Here is a 15,198-nt window from a genome sequence, read left to right on the forward strand (position 1 = left end):
TTGCTTTTTGCCATGAGTCATGTCTTGCAATGTAATGAGGACAACTGTTAAAGTTTTAAAATCCATAAGCAACTATTTCTTTTTTTTTTTTTTTCTGGTATTCGTGTCTTTCAGTGTGCAATCCCTATAACAAGCTTTTTGTCTTGTTTTACACGGCCTAAAACCAGGATATGTTTCATGCTTTAATTTGCTTTTGTTTTTTCATGGAAGCAGTTTCTGGAGGTAGTTTGAGCTTTCACAGGAAATGCACAAAATATTATGAGACTATTCAATTATATTGCAAGGGTTTGTTAAGTCTTAATCCTTTTTTCTGCCTGCATTAAGATGTGGTAACTTGGCATGAATTCTTATTTCTATCAGCTCTCAGAGGAGCTACTCTGTGACACCCAGATTCCCACAGCTCCTTGACTAAAGATAGTGTTTGGGCCAGCAAATCTGCATAGTCACAGATCTGCTTTTCATGCTGGAGCCTGCCTTAGAAAAGCAAAACAGAAGAGCACTGTCTGTCTACGAAAGGCATTGGTGTGAACCCAAGTATATGTGTGTGGAGTTCCCACAGTTCCGTTTCCTTGTCATACCACATCAGTAAAGATTTATTTCTGTGATGGTATGTCCTCGGGGTATGTAAGGACAGATTTGGAGGAGTTACAGAGCTATCTCATGGCAACAGAGCACAGCTGATATGGTAAGTAACCCTTATCAAGGGGCAGCCATTGCTTCTCTGCGTTATGCTGCCTAGTTATGAATGCCGGTGGCCTCTTCTGCTCCCTAAGAATTGTCAGCGGAGAGGACCCTTGAAAATTTCTCTAATGCTGGAAAAGATTGTATCAGGCAATAGAGTGTTTTTTGCACCACTTGGAAATGGAGAAACCTTTGAGCAGAAGGGATATTCAAGCCAACTTTCTATTCCCTCGTTGCACTTGACAGGGAAGGGTAGAGGTAGCAGAAGGACGGACTGGTCTCATCATTGTAGAGAAAACACATCTGTGTTTACTTCTTCTGAGTCCAATTCTGCAGAACGCACATGTTTTCCCAGTTGCTAAACTTGCTTCTCTTCCAAACTTACTCAGCACATCCTGTGCCATCTGCACAGGGGTGTGGAAGGAGTGGGGGATATGGGGGAGGGCAAGTGCTTCACTACCAGGCATGGAACTGGGACATACAATATCTTGCTCAACAGAAACAAAAAGCTTACGTCTTGTAGAAGAGAAATGTTACTTCCCATGATTAGTGCAATGTTGTGGGAATGCTCATCCATATTGAATTAATTAGGAAATTAGGGTGTTATTTAATTGCAGAAACCGAAAGGAACTTTTTTACTTAAACTCATTTGTCCCTGTCTTGTTTTTATGGACCATTTCATTCCTTACTAATTCTGACCTCATAACAAATCTAAATGAATTTTTGAAAGACTTAAGATGTTTGCTTTGGTGCTTCTAAACATGAAACAGCCAAATTTTGAAGGCCAGAGTCATGAGTGGACTGTGGCATTTTTTTGCAGAATTGATGTGTTGCTTGTTTTGACACTTCTGAGAATATAGAAAACAGTGGTTAGGAAGAGCACTTGAAATACAAGAGGCAAAATTTTGACCTTTTCTACCACTTAAAGCAGGTCTGTTGGCTTGGTTTGTTGTTCCCATTATTTCCATTTAGTAATTTAAGGGATCTCAGACGGTCATAGCTGTATTTCTCTGTTTTTGCTGGAAAACTGATTTGTTCTTTGTAAGCTGAAAAATGGAAGAAAAAGGAAAAATGAAGAAAAAAGGGAGAAGTGTAAACTTAACTTGGGGCAGGTAGGTGGGGCAAAAGAAAGATTTATAGTTTTGTCAGAGTTTTTAATGGAATTAGTGTTTAGAGGCAGGGTTGGAAAAGAGGGACAAAAAGAAAACCTCAGCATCACCCACCCCCAAGTAGCTCTGAAGCATTACAATGAAACATTTGTTTATCACTTAGATTTTTGTGAGATCTTAACCTCATGAGTTCTTCCATCATATATGAGGAATTAGTACCTCAAAGAGGTGAATTTCTAATATATGAAAGATACTGTGATTCATCTTACTTCTTTCTGCTTCCAAGACATAAGGAAACAGTGAAGGGTCACTTCTAAACTTAGCAAATGAAAATTTAACAATTTTTTTTTTTTTAACATCAGGAGTGTAAACCAGAAAATAAACCAGAGCTCAGTCTTTTACATTAACGTTGATCACTAAAAGGCATTACAATAAAATCCATAAGAAGATAATGTGCCTGGAGGACCTTATTAGACTCTCAACATTTGTTTGTCTTTAGTACATTTTTAAGAACTTGCTGCTTTTTCAAGTGCAAACTGTTTTCTTTTTTGAGTTAGATCTTCTCATTTGCTTTAGATCATTGGATTCTTGCATTACTTCCAGTTCAGGAGCTGCACTTGCCTTTGATACTTACGTGTTTGTTCCTACTATCTGGAGGGCTCCAGTATCAATATTGAATGGTTTCTCATTTCTGTTGAAATGCGTCAGACACTTTTGGTTGACGCGTTTCGATTGCAATGTCAGTGCCAACTGGTTTTCGACTGTGAAGGTAATATTTACATTGAGACAACCAGCAGTAGCGTGACCAACCCAAATGTTAGGATATGCACTGCTGCCTAGTGTCACATGTTCAAGCTAAACAAGTTCTCTACAGAAGACCCCAAAGGTGGCAGAATTGGAAGTTTGGCAACAAAGCAGTTGTTACCAGGTAGGCTCTTTTCAGATCACTATTACATTGCTACATCAGGTATCAGTAAAATATTAACTATTGTCTTTGATAACAAAGTAACTATTAGGCTTCTAACAAGGTTCAGCTATGGAAAGTAGAAAGATTTATGGATGTGTCAAAGCATTAATTCATATGCAGTCTGTTGTCCTGGCTTAATGAGGCTGGGTTTGATGTTAGCAGCAGCTTCAAAATGTATTTATTTTTATTTTTAGAGGCATGGAGAAGAGTGTATCTTCCAGCTGAAAAGGGAAGCTAGGATTACTCTGAGTTATCATCACAACTAGGAGATTCCTTGATTTAAATTGTTTCAAATTACAAGTGCTGCGATTTTGTGGCAGACTGAGTCCCGGTCATTAGCACTATTAAGAATACAACTGGGTTGGGACTTGTGAAGTCCTCTGTAGTCACCTAAAAGGTTTCCGTACAGCATTTAAATTGAAGGAAGTCTCTCTACTGGTAATAGAGCTTTTCCACATCAAAGCCATGTACAGGAGCTAGACCACATGAGAAATCCTCCCAGGAGATGGCATGTTTCATCTTCAAGAGCCTGCAGAGTCACCAGCTAATCTTCACAGGTTCTTTTGGGTTGGCAGGCATTTCTAAGTCAGCCTGGTTTAGATGCCTTTGGTCATCCACATTCAAAATGTGGGCATTGAAACCAAAGAAAGGGAGCAGGTTTTCCATTTTCAGACACTCAGCGAAAATCTGTGTTCAGCTCCTAAAGTGAAACACCTGATTCTGTACCTGGAGTCTCTACTTTTGGAAGTTCTGGATTGAATGAATTATAAAAGGCTGTGTTAAACTGCTGGAGCTCTGTTTCTAGATCTCTAAATCCAAAATGCAGAGCATGTGTTTTTCTCTGAATAGGGAAACAACTAGCTGTTTCATACACTTTCTCTACAGGTCACCACCCGATCAGGATTTAACTTTTTATTAACTGCTGGGTTTTTTCTTTTCTAACTGAACTAATATTCTATTCTCACAAGCCCAAGATACTTGATTCCTGGCCTCATGCATTGCAGTATCCAATTTGTCACTGGTGCTTTGGGTTACTTTGTGTCAACTGGCCTGACTAAAGAGGGGAATTCCAGTGGTGATTCCATTGTCTGCATTGAGGTTTGGTTGGCACATGCAATTTTTGTGATGTCTTAACTCTTAATTGTCATCAGTGAAACAAATATGCTTAGATTTTCATATACCAGAGAGAGTTTTTCCTCTGTCAGGTGTCAGCTGGAGTGCCTCCAGAAGGGGATCAGAATGGCCTCATGGGGAGAGTGGATGAAGGAGTGGATGAATTTTTCACTAAAAAAGTGACAAAAATGGATTCAAAGTAAGTTCAAATTCTTTTTTTTTTTTTAATTTAAAATTAAAAAAAAAAAAATATCCATCCTGACAACTGGGCAAATAGCACTTCTAAGTTGTATTTGACTTATGTTCTCAATATCCAGGACTGCTCTTGTCAAAGTCAGAAAATACCTTAGTAGTCAAGACATTGTGAATTAAACTACCCTCCCTTAAAAATTACTACTTTGAAATAAATTGCTTTAATATATCATGGAGGGGGGATTATTGACTCGTGTGTATCTTTATAATTCAGTTGACTTCACTTTACCTTTCAATGGAGCTCATTAGAGCTGAAGCAGAGCTGTGTATTGGTTGAGGATCTGCTTTCCAGTGCTCATAGTACACATGGGTGTCTCTGTCTAGTAAGGACTGCTGTTGGGCACAGTGTTTTGATAGATGACAGTAGATTTATGTTGTTGTAGAAGTATGTGTAGGTGTGTTTGACCAATTTGTAGTATTACAGATTTAGGCAATGCATTCATCTGAAAGATATGTCTCCTTCAGCTTTGTGTAAGGTTTATACAGCTTATACAGTTTCTTTGTAGCTGGTTGTATATTTACAGAACCATGCATCTAGATGTTCTTGCATTCTTGCACGTTCATACACGTACACAAAAACTTACATAAATGAGAAAGATAGGGTGATTTACAGACAATTTGAAATGACCCCTTCTGTGCTGTATGTGGCATCCATTAAGGAAAACAGTAGGTGCTAACTGGTAGGTAGCTATAGCAGGAAAATCAAATGTTTTAAAGTCACTCTGAGTTATAAATAGCTATAGTGACATGTGAAGCCACGTGTGATATACTGTGTGTAGTGGTAAAATTATGGTAGCTTTGATAAATGGATTAGCCAGTGTAAGTTCAGGGTGCTCACAGACTCCTGTATCCTCCTGTGCTTCCCTTGGGCGCCTGCCAGCTGATTGTTTCCAATGTCTCAGTGAACTTGCACTATCCCTCTGTGCCTGCCCCTGGCCATGCCCATTCCTAAGGATCCTTGCTCTATTTGCTGTACCTCTGGGTCTCTCTCCAGTTGAAGTGCTCTTATGCAGATGTGTTATGTGCCCATCTTTCCCCTCAGGTGTGCTTATAAGTTGCCTGTAGAAAATCCTACTGGCAACTGGGTTGTTTTGGAGTTGGGTTTTGGGGTTTGGGTTTTTTTTGAGGATGAACATCTGTGCTATAAAGGTGTTCCTTACTGAGAGGTGTCTGGGACAGCTAGTTCCTATTTCAAGCAGGGCCCTTAAGGGACAAGCTCCCCCAAAAGCTGTGTGAATCATGTGCCTGGGTCAGTTGTTCTCCTTTTACTAATGGGCAGATAAAACCCGGTGGGTCCCTTCCACGGGGTGCAGTCCCTCAGGAACAGACTGCTCCAGGGTGGGTCCCCCACGGGGTCACAAGTCCTGCCAGCAAACCTGCTCCAGTGTGGGCTCCTCTCTCCATGGGGCCACAGGCCCTGCCAGGAACCTGCTCCAGTGTGGGCTTCCCATGGGGTCACAGCCTCCTTTGGGCATCCACCTGCTCTGGCGTGGGGTCCTCCACGGGCTGTGGGTGGATATCTGCTCCACCATGGACCTCCACAGGCTGTGGGTGGGTATCTGCTCCACCATGGACCTCCACGGGCTGTGGGTGGATATCTGCTCCACCATGGACCTCCACAGGCTGTGGGTGGATATCTGCTCCACCATGGACCTCCACGGGCTGTGGGTGGATATCTGCTCCACCATGGACCTCCACGGGCTGTGGGTGGATATCTGCTCCACCATGGACCTCCACGGGCTGTGGGTGGATATCTGCTCCACCATGGACCTGCAGGGCACAGCCTGCCTCGCCGTGGTCTTCACCACGGGCTGCAGGGGAATCTCTGCTCCGGTGCCTGGAGCACCTCCTCCCACTCCTTCCCCCTGACCTTGGTGTCTGCAGAGGTGTTTGTCTCACGTATTTTCACTCCTCTCTGCTGCTGTTGTTGCACAGCAGTTTTTCCCCCTTCTCAAGTATGTTATCCCAGAGGCACTGCCCCTGTCGCTGATGGGCTCGGCCTTGGACAGGGGAGGGTCCATCTTGGAGCCGGCTGGCGCTGGCTCCATTGGACATAGGGGAAGCTTCTAGCAGCTTCTCAGAGAAGCCACCTCTGTAGCCCTCCTGCTGCCAAAACCTTGCCACACAAACCCAGTACATATATGCATAGACAGCTTGGGCAGAGCCATGCACAAGGCCAGCACGAGAATGCTCAAGACAGTATGATCAATGTTAATTGTCCAGTTTTTAATTTAGAGACACCGGCTAATGCCTGGGCCTAGGGCAACATATGGATCATACAAAAGATTGGCTTTGTCCAGGAGGAGTAATTTGGTAATATTTAAAAGAGAGGGAGGGGGGGAGAAGATGGGAATTTAAAATGTCTGTGTCTTTTAGGAGACCATCAACTAAAAGTTCAGACAGCAGTGAACCCAGTGAAGCAGGTGATGAGAAAAAGAAAAGAGACTCGAGGAAGAGTGGCTTCCTTAACTTAATAAAATCAAGAGGCTCAAAATCTGAACGTCCCCAGACTGTGTCAGTAGCGGAGGAACCCTCCTCGCCCAAGGTTGTTGCAAAAAGCCCAGCTGTGGACACAAGCAAGAAGGAGGTAAAGCCTGCAGAACAGAATGGTGGTACAGAACGATCTGAGGAATTAAAGACGCCAGACTCGCTGGAGGAGGTGCAGCCAGACGATGCAGCAAAAGCTGAGAGGGGTGACAGCAAAGGAAGCCCACAAGGAGGCCGAAGATACGGCGTGCAGGTGATGGGCAGCGGGCTTCTCGCAGAAATGAAAGCCAAGCAGGAGAAGAGAGCAGCCTCTGCTCAGAAGGTGAAGGCAATTTGATTTCTCTTGAGTTGCTGAAAAAATAAACAAGAGCTAGGCATCCTCAGGGGAGGTGGCTTGGGTCTACAAGGGTTGGTGTCTGGGGCTTAACACATCAGTCCTGCTTTCCACCAGGGATTATGGTATTCCTGCAAGAGGATTGCTCTCTGCTGTGGTGGTTGAACATGAATCCCCTGACCACAGACTAGGCTGTGCATGTGCAGCAGGAGATGCACCCCTAAGCCTGCACTTTCTCTCCTCTTGTGGAGAAGGTGACACCAGCTCTTGCGCTTGATGTCAGACCATCATAAGTACAGAAGAGGACACGTAATTGTTTGCATGTATTACAAAGTAATTTTGGGGTGATTAGTAAGGACAACTTGGATGTCTCCACTCTGTATGATGATATATGGTTTGTTCACATGTAATGGAAGTGTGCTTTAAAAAAGGTAAAGCTAGGACAGACAACTTGCTGCATGCCCTCTGCACACCAATACCTCAGGTGTTTGACAGTTAACTACAGTGGTAGCTATCTGTACTCTTATCTTTTGGAAGGTGATGTAGAAAGATGGAGAGATGTACTGTATTTTAAGTTATATATTCCATGCAGAGAGGTAAATCTGGCTTCCAGACACAGTTTACAACTATTTAGCTTTTACTTTTCTTGTTGCACTTGTTTATTTTTATGTCCTTCTGTACCACACCTAATTATTTTCATGCCTTTGATTTCTGTTTCAAATACTAACACTCAAAGAAAATAAGCATATGTTTAAAAAAAAAAAAAACAAAAAACAAACAAACAAAAATAAAATAAAATAAAAAAAAAAACTACTCCCAGTTATCTGTCCATATTCCCTTCATGCTCTCTAATTTTCTCCTCTGTGAAGTGCTGATGCTGGGCAGGAACCCTGCTTCACTTCACACATGTGCGGAGTAGAATATCCTTGTGTTGTTCCAAAGCATTTTGTGCCAACCTATTTTGCCTGATGCCCATTTCCCATTGAACTTCCCCATTATCTTCTCCTGCTTCCTCCCAGCTGCAGTTGGCATGTTCTAAAATTATTAGCCTTTTTTCACTCCTCTCTTCCTCTTCAACATGCAGGGCACTCAGATGCTATCCATCCCCACCATTATCCCCTGTAATTTGGAAGGTGTTGCCTTACGGCAAAGCTCATACACAAGCTTTGATGTGTTTTCCTTCCTTTAACACATTGCAGAGTTGTCTTGCTGTGACTGAGCAAGGCACTAAAAGTTCATTTTTACCTTTCTTCATAGTCTTGTTGTGCTTGCCATCATGTCTGAACCATTCCTGCAGACACTGGAGTCTTGTAATAAGCAGATTCAAATTAACATCGTAGTCTATGGCTCATTAAAGGGATCCTCAGCATAAAAACAATTTTTCTGAAGAAATGACCGGTTCATATCTTTCTTATTGGTGCTGAGTAGTGCTCATGAATAGTCTCATTGATTTCTAAACCACCAAGTTTTCAGGTAAAATGCCATATGATTTTTAATGTCTTATGCTCTGACTGTAACTTAAAATGTACTGAGATATACTCTGGATTATATAAATTTTTACAACTGCATTAATTGTGTATGCTTGGTGCTCTTCAAGTTCTTAACACTTGTCATTTAAAGCTAGTCAGATGTGAAATTATGTGTCTGAGGTGGAATATTAGCATGTATAATCTTTTTCTTAAGTGGGGAGAGTAAAAGTCCTCTTTAATGAGCTTTCATAGTATTAGTTGAAAACTTTAATTTCATCTGTCAAAAACAAAAATTGATGCCTTTTCCCGGTATTTTTTTTTCCCACACTTTGCTTTTTTACTGGTTGGAAAGGTTATTCCTCTTCTTTCAGGCTTAATTTTCAAGAAAATAATGAAAAGTATTTTTTCGTTAGATTTTGTAAAAAATTAGTATTTATGGAATGCAAAAGCAGAGGAGGTTTTCGGTTTTCTTTCTTTTAAAGAGTGACAGGAAAACTGTATTGAAATAGGAATCTGTCCACAGCAGGGTACTGAGCTATCCATTCTTAATGTTACCCAGACCACACAAAATAGAACTGCTGTTCAATAGAATTTTTCACATACTTCATCCTACACCACAGTATCAAATAATTTATGTTTGCACTTTTATTCATGATATTCATGAAGGTGAAAATCATACAGTATCCTGATGATTGAGCTACGGAAGACAGCATCCCAGTGCTCTTACATTGTTTAGGGATGGGTATGACATAAACTACCCTAACATCTTCAAATTTATCAGAATTCCAGTATGATAGAAAATTGCTTTTTCCTTTAAGGTACAGATGGCTGCTTATATTCTGAGCTATTTTACGTGAAAACAAAACCAGAAGGAATTTACTATTTCATTCATACCCTACCGCAGTCTGGGTACAGATACAAGTGATGAGCAGGTGCACAGTAGATGGAAAGATGGTAAATGCTTTTTTGTTTTCTTTTGCTTAGAATACAATGTGCAAATTGGAATTAATGGTAGAGAGGAGTATTTGCAGATTAGTGTTGCCTCTACGTCTACATAAAAAGATCTTTTAGCTCCATCTAGTGTTTACAGTCTGAATTTTTAAATACCTCAAGCAAGATCTATGCATAGACTATCTGTTTATTTATTCTCAATGGCACCCAACTCTGCGGTATTTCCCAACCTTGCGTGAATTCCTATTAAAAGTAGAATCTGATCATTTTTTATCTACATGATAAATTCACCTGCATTTATCTGACATGATTGACAGCTTCTGAGAGTAAATTTTTGCAGCAAGTGTTCAGTGTTGTCTCATGACCATAAGCAGTTTGTAATGTGTGTACAGTAGGTAGTCAAATATGCTAACACCCTAATTGCATTTTTAAGTATTACACTAATAGATGCCAGCACTGGCTTTTGTACTTGTCTCTGTACATGGTCATATTTCCCCAGCAATCCCATAATTAGAGAGGGAGGAAGGAGTTATAGTGAAATTAGTTTTCATATTGTCATACAGCTCTCAAGTAATTTACTGTAGCTAAGTGTTATGCATATATCTTCATTATTTACATAGGAAAATGAGTATTTTGGTGAAAGTTCATGAGAATTCACATTCCTTGAAGAAATGGTTAATAAATTCAGGTCTCAAAAGTGTTTTTTTTCCAAGGTATGGAATAAAAATCCAGTAAGTGAAGAGTGGTATTCCCTTTGAAACTATATAGCCAAAACAGTCTTACAAGGAAACGTGTGACTTGAGAAGGTGGAAAGGTGAGAATTTAGCCAAAATATCAGTGACTGTCAAGAAATGGAAATAAAAACTGAGTTTTCACCCAGTGGTGCAAAGCATAATGTTCCTGCTAGCTTTGGAGGGGACTTTTCATCCATACGGCCACCATAGCTTACCATTCTGGCCCTACCAAGTCATGGCATTTCTAGGGTGCTTCTGACCAGAAGACTTCTTTGTTTGGCTTACATGTGATTTTTAACATACAGATGATTTCTGTTTAAAACCTGTAGAAATATAATTACTTAAGTGGATAGTTTTATCTCTATCGGGGTAGTTTTACAGTACAGCAAGCTTAATGGCAATTCTAATAGCATCCTCCATAACGCAGTGCTTGGTGGAGAGGTTGGGAGGTAGCATTAACCCGCCAGGTCTCACAGGAATGGCAGACACTCAGCATCTCCGTCCTTTTCTTTGTTGTATTGAAGAGAGGCTTTGTTTTAGGGCCTGTGAGATTACATGAGCAAAATGGAGGTATCAGTAAATCTGTAAGGCCAGCCACACTGTTTACCACATCGCTCCCCAAAATCTGCTTCTCTTGAAATGCCTGTGTTGAATTACCACCACAGGGGAAAGACACGTGGCCAGGGTGGACATTTAGAGATTATTCATTTATGTTTATATTTAAAATACTATTTTCACTCTAAATCTGTCAATTTTTCTATAGTTAGTATGTGCTCTTGCTACCTGTAACCATTCTCTTCCTTCCTACATTTCCTCTTGTCCAATTTATATCCACCTGCTATACCCAGCAGTCTTTCAGATTGTAAACTCCAAAGGACAGTGATCATGTTTGACGTACGCTGCATGGCATGTGGTGGAGGTTTCTGAACGCTGTGGAACAGTCAGATCCCAGCACGAGTCATGCAGAGTCGGTGTTGGAGCAGTAGTAGCAGTGTCCTGAACATGCCAGGTTGATGTATGCATAGGTATATAACCAAATGCAATGGTCACCAACACAAATCATTTGCTTTAATTGCCACACTGTCTTGAAAGAGCAAATCAAGATCAAGATTGAAGCTGCCTGAAAAAGTCTATCTCCACTTCTTTAGCTTCAAAAAAATCTCACTTTTTTTGTCTAGTCTTATTTTCATAAGGTTTTCTGTCATAGTATACCCTGCACTTATTTTTGTGCACTTTTTGTATCCTTCTCTGCTTAGGCTTTGGTAGCAGGTAAGACAGTAAAAGGAGGCTGGTTCTTTTACAAGCACATCAGCTGCATACCTAAGCTTTTCCTAGTGAATACACAGGTTTCAAGCTTACTTCAGCTAGAGCTATGATATGACAGAAGTCTTTGTACCTTTTGTTTTGAGGCAAGGATATTAGGAAAGCTATTTTTGAGAATAGAAGACTTAGCCACAGTATCAGCACATAAACAAGAAGCTCCCTTTCTTTAGACGTGCTGAGCATCCAGCAGTGCTTGTGATGCATAGCTTTGAGCACCTTTCAGTAAGTAAGGTCTGTTTGTCTTCAGAGAAATCCTGTAAATATGTGAGGGCTTCCACTTCTGTAGTTGCAGGTTTATTTAAAATAAGAAGTTATTCTTGTATGTGGAAGAGCATAAGAGCCATTCAGCAGTCATATTCAAAATCTAGATCTTCGGGAAAAGACTTTCTTTTAAACCTAAGCAAGGAATTTTTAAATATAGGGCTATCTTTAGGGAAAAGACTTTGGTTTCTAGTCCTGTATGTTAGGAGGCCTGTTGCTTAGGAGGCAGGGTGTCATTGCAGTTTTGCTAGACATGTGGCAGCATTAGTTACAAATCAACATAGTTTTCTTCCCTCTTAAATCTCCACAGCCTGAAAGGAACAAGGAAAGAGAATCTGCCATTTATTGCTATCACTCCTTTCTTTGCCTTATGGCTTCCAAATTAGAGCTTTTTTCCTAATGGAAGTACTGAGTTGTATTAATTACAGATATGTTATTAATATGAGAGCTTTTCTTACTCTTTCAGAAACTTGGGAATGACGCAACTCCCAGAGAGTCTTTTGACACAGCAATGAACTCGGAACGACTGGATGGAAGTGGTACAGGTACAGTTTGAATTTCCTGGTATAAACTCTTTCTAGAAAATGCAAAATGCCTAACCTCCAAAATCTCACTTCCCTCTCCAGTTTGTGTGTCTACAATTGCTTAAGCAAAATATGAGCCTACACTATGTGAAAAGGATTAGAAACAAGCTCACTTTTTTTTACTGTGTTGGATAGTACTTCTCATGAAGTCAGCTCTAGGGCTGAGTTGGCGGCTCAGCTTTTATTCGTGTTCCACATTGCACAGGAAGGAAAGCACTCGGTGCATGTGCCTGGGGTGCCTTTGGGAGGATGCTGGCTTGTGATGAGATCAGCAAAGCTGAAGCTGAACCCAGGAGCCAGGAGAAATGTCTGCGCATGAAGAAGTGAAACTCCTGAATATATCTGATGACCTAAATATGGCCGGTTTGCAGTAGCCTGTTCACACATCAGCTTGAGTAGTCCTGGTTTTCAGCGGTTAGACTAGACCTCTCGCAGGCAATGGCAGCTGGCTTTTCTCAGGGTTCACCCACTTTGACCAAAGCCAGGGCTGTCTGCCAAGCTGTGGAGGCTCCTGGACACTGCACACACACACAAAACAACTCACCATCGTCTACAAAGTGGAGTCCAGCCTTGTGGTGCTTGCAGCACTGATTCCCTCTGCACCTAGTCCTGCTGTGCCCTTGGCAAGCTGTAGTCCTGGGCCCTGACACGGCACTGCCTACAGTGCAGCCATCTCAGGACGAGATGAAATTCTGGTCTCTGTGCATACTTTTGGGACAGGCCAGTGAAGTGTTCTATGGGGATTCAGCTCTGGTGGTTTGTGTGTACCACATTCACGGGGGTGACAGGCGTGGGCTGAACTAGGAAATCGTGGTCTGATTTCTCAACAGCAGTGGTAGTATCCTGCAAGCACGGCACACAGGGTTGCCAAAACATACAGACACAAAGCTGAAATAAAAATCCAAATGTGGCCATCTTGGTTGAGCACTACAGAAATTGATTGTGAAGCTTCATACTTTTCTAAAGCTAGTTTTAAAAGACAGCATATTAAGAGCATGCTGAACTCTATAAACCAGAGCTTTTAAAGTCTGCTTGTCTTTTGAGGAGGGCCTTGTGTACTGTATGTGTTTCCTGATATTATCAAACTGAAGTCAGAGGAGCAAGAATAGTCTGTTCTTGCATTAGAGTAGCTGGGGTTGTCTGATCCTGACTTTCCTCCGACCCTTGTCTCTGTATATGACACATTTCACCCTCACCTCACTGCACTGTGCATGCCCCTTCCTTTTAGCCTCCAGATATCAGTTCTTTCTTTACCACTCTTGCTTAAGATCTCCCCAAGGCCGCTCTTCACTGTTGTGACTACAGTTTGTCTTTGTTGTGGCTTAATTTATTTTAACTTACGTGATTCTAATCATATTAGCAGGCCTGAGGTTAGGAAGTCGAGAAAGAGAGTTAATGGAAAATTGCAGGATGTTGCTACAAGAAAACTGTAGATAGTAATTCAGGAAGAGAATAAGGTTTTGGGTTTTTTTTTTTTTTTTATTCCTTGCTTCATGTCTGTATGCTGTCTGCTTTTTCGTATGCACACACGCACAGGTTGAGAGGGTGTCCTGCTGTTTCACTTGCAGCCTGAAAGTCTATTGCATGCATGCAAACACCAACTCTCCCTGTCACGCACTCACACAAATATATGTGCACCACACAACTCTACAGTTTGCCAGAGTTTAACTCCAGCTGGGCTGAAAAACAACTACCTAAGCTGGTGAAATGGAGTGTAGATTGGCTTGCACGTACTTGGCTTTGCCAAGTACCGAGGCTGCAAGTCTGCATTTCAGTTAGTCTGTAATTCTCTTCTGAGAATAAAGATGTGACAATTGTTGAAAGTCCCAAGCTAATATACAAGTCCCAAGATTATCATTATACCTGCTTACATACAAGCCTTCAGCCTGCTGAAAGCTGCAGAGTTAGGAAAGTAGGGCAGGCATTTTGCTTGTTTGCGACCTGGAGTCCAGCAGGCTTTCTACCAGCTTGCACAGCTAGATAGAACTGATTTATTGCTTGTAAGTCAGTGTAGCTTTAGCTGTAAATACCTTGGTCTTTGTTTGGGCTAAATAATATGTTGATAAACTTGCTAATGTGTGGAAACCATAATCCATAAACAGTGTTATTAGGTAAATCAAAATATATCCAGAATTCTTTGATCTCGGCTAAATTTCAAAATCTCCTCTAGAGCTTGCTAAAAGCAACAAATAAAAAGATGTAGCCTGCTGATCACACATTTGGGATTTATTTTCTGGGCCAGGATTTCTCTGTTGATCTTGGATACCCAACCTTTCGTCTGTAGGGGCACAAAACAGCCAAAGGCTGCCTTTTCCACTGATCCATTGCTGCTTTCTCAGCAGGTAGGCTGTACCATCTGCTCCCAGAAATATGAAGAAAGAATAAGGTCCAGCCAGCCATCACCCCAAAAGGGGGAGATGCCATCACCTCTGAGGCAATTGAATTATGAAGCTTAGCACGTGTAAGAAGTAGCGGGTTTAGATGCTTTTTTTTGCAGTGATTTTGAATGAAATGTTAGGGGTCCTCTTACACGCTCACACAGCAGTGCAGCGGTGATTTGTGAGCTGATGATGGTATTTTCCACACAAGCGTATCTGTGCACAGAGCCTTCTGTGTTGCAGGAGACTTTATTTTATGTGTCTATTTATTTTAGTGCCTAAACTCCAGCAGACCCTTCCAGAGAGTCGGTTTGCCTCGAATAAAGGTGACTCCATCTCAGCATCATCAGAAAAAAATTCAAAAGCTGAACTAAAGGCAGAAGCTGGTGCAAAGGCAAGAAGTTCTTCCAATACACCGACCAGCCCCAAACCCCCACTGCAGTCAACAAAGCCCAGCCTGGCAGGACGACCCACGGTGCCACAGAAGCCACGCTCTGCCTCTCGTACTGGTGAGGAGCAATTCTGGGCATTTGTTATCCCCAGCTGGGTGCTTCT

The 15,198-nt window shown here is 41.6% G+C and overlaps 1 protein-coding gene across 7 annotated transcripts in view; it reads left to right on the forward strand.

The window, feature by feature from the left end:
- The window catches only part of CARMIL1 (capping protein regulator and myosin 1 linker 1), a 197,712-nt gene that overhangs the window by 172,256 nt on the left and 10,258 nt on the right, over positions 1-15,198 (forward strand). For 6 of the 7 annotated variants that reach the window (XM_042798028.1, XM_042798031.1, XM_042798030.1 and 3 more), the window contains 4 exons: positions 3,963-4,069; positions 6,499-6,931; positions 12,148-12,226; positions 14,919-15,152. In XM_042798028.1, the coding sequence (XP_042653962.1) occupies positions 3,963-4,069; positions 6,499-6,931; positions 12,148-12,226; positions 14,919-15,152 (853 nt within the window). The remainder of the gene's footprint in view (positions 1-3,962; positions 4,070-6,498; positions 6,932-12,147; positions 12,227-14,918; positions 15,153-15,198) is intronic. The other variant, XM_042798035.1, reaches the window with a different exon arrangement.

The sequence above is a fragment of the Tyto alba genome, unplaced genomic scaffold (assembly GCF_018691265.1).
Source record: "Tyto alba isolate M040663 unplaced genomic scaffold, T.alba_DEE_v4.0 Super-Scaffold_27, whole genome shotgun sequence".
NCBI lineage: Eukaryota > Metazoa > Chordata > Aves > Strigiformes > Tytonidae > Tyto > Tyto alba.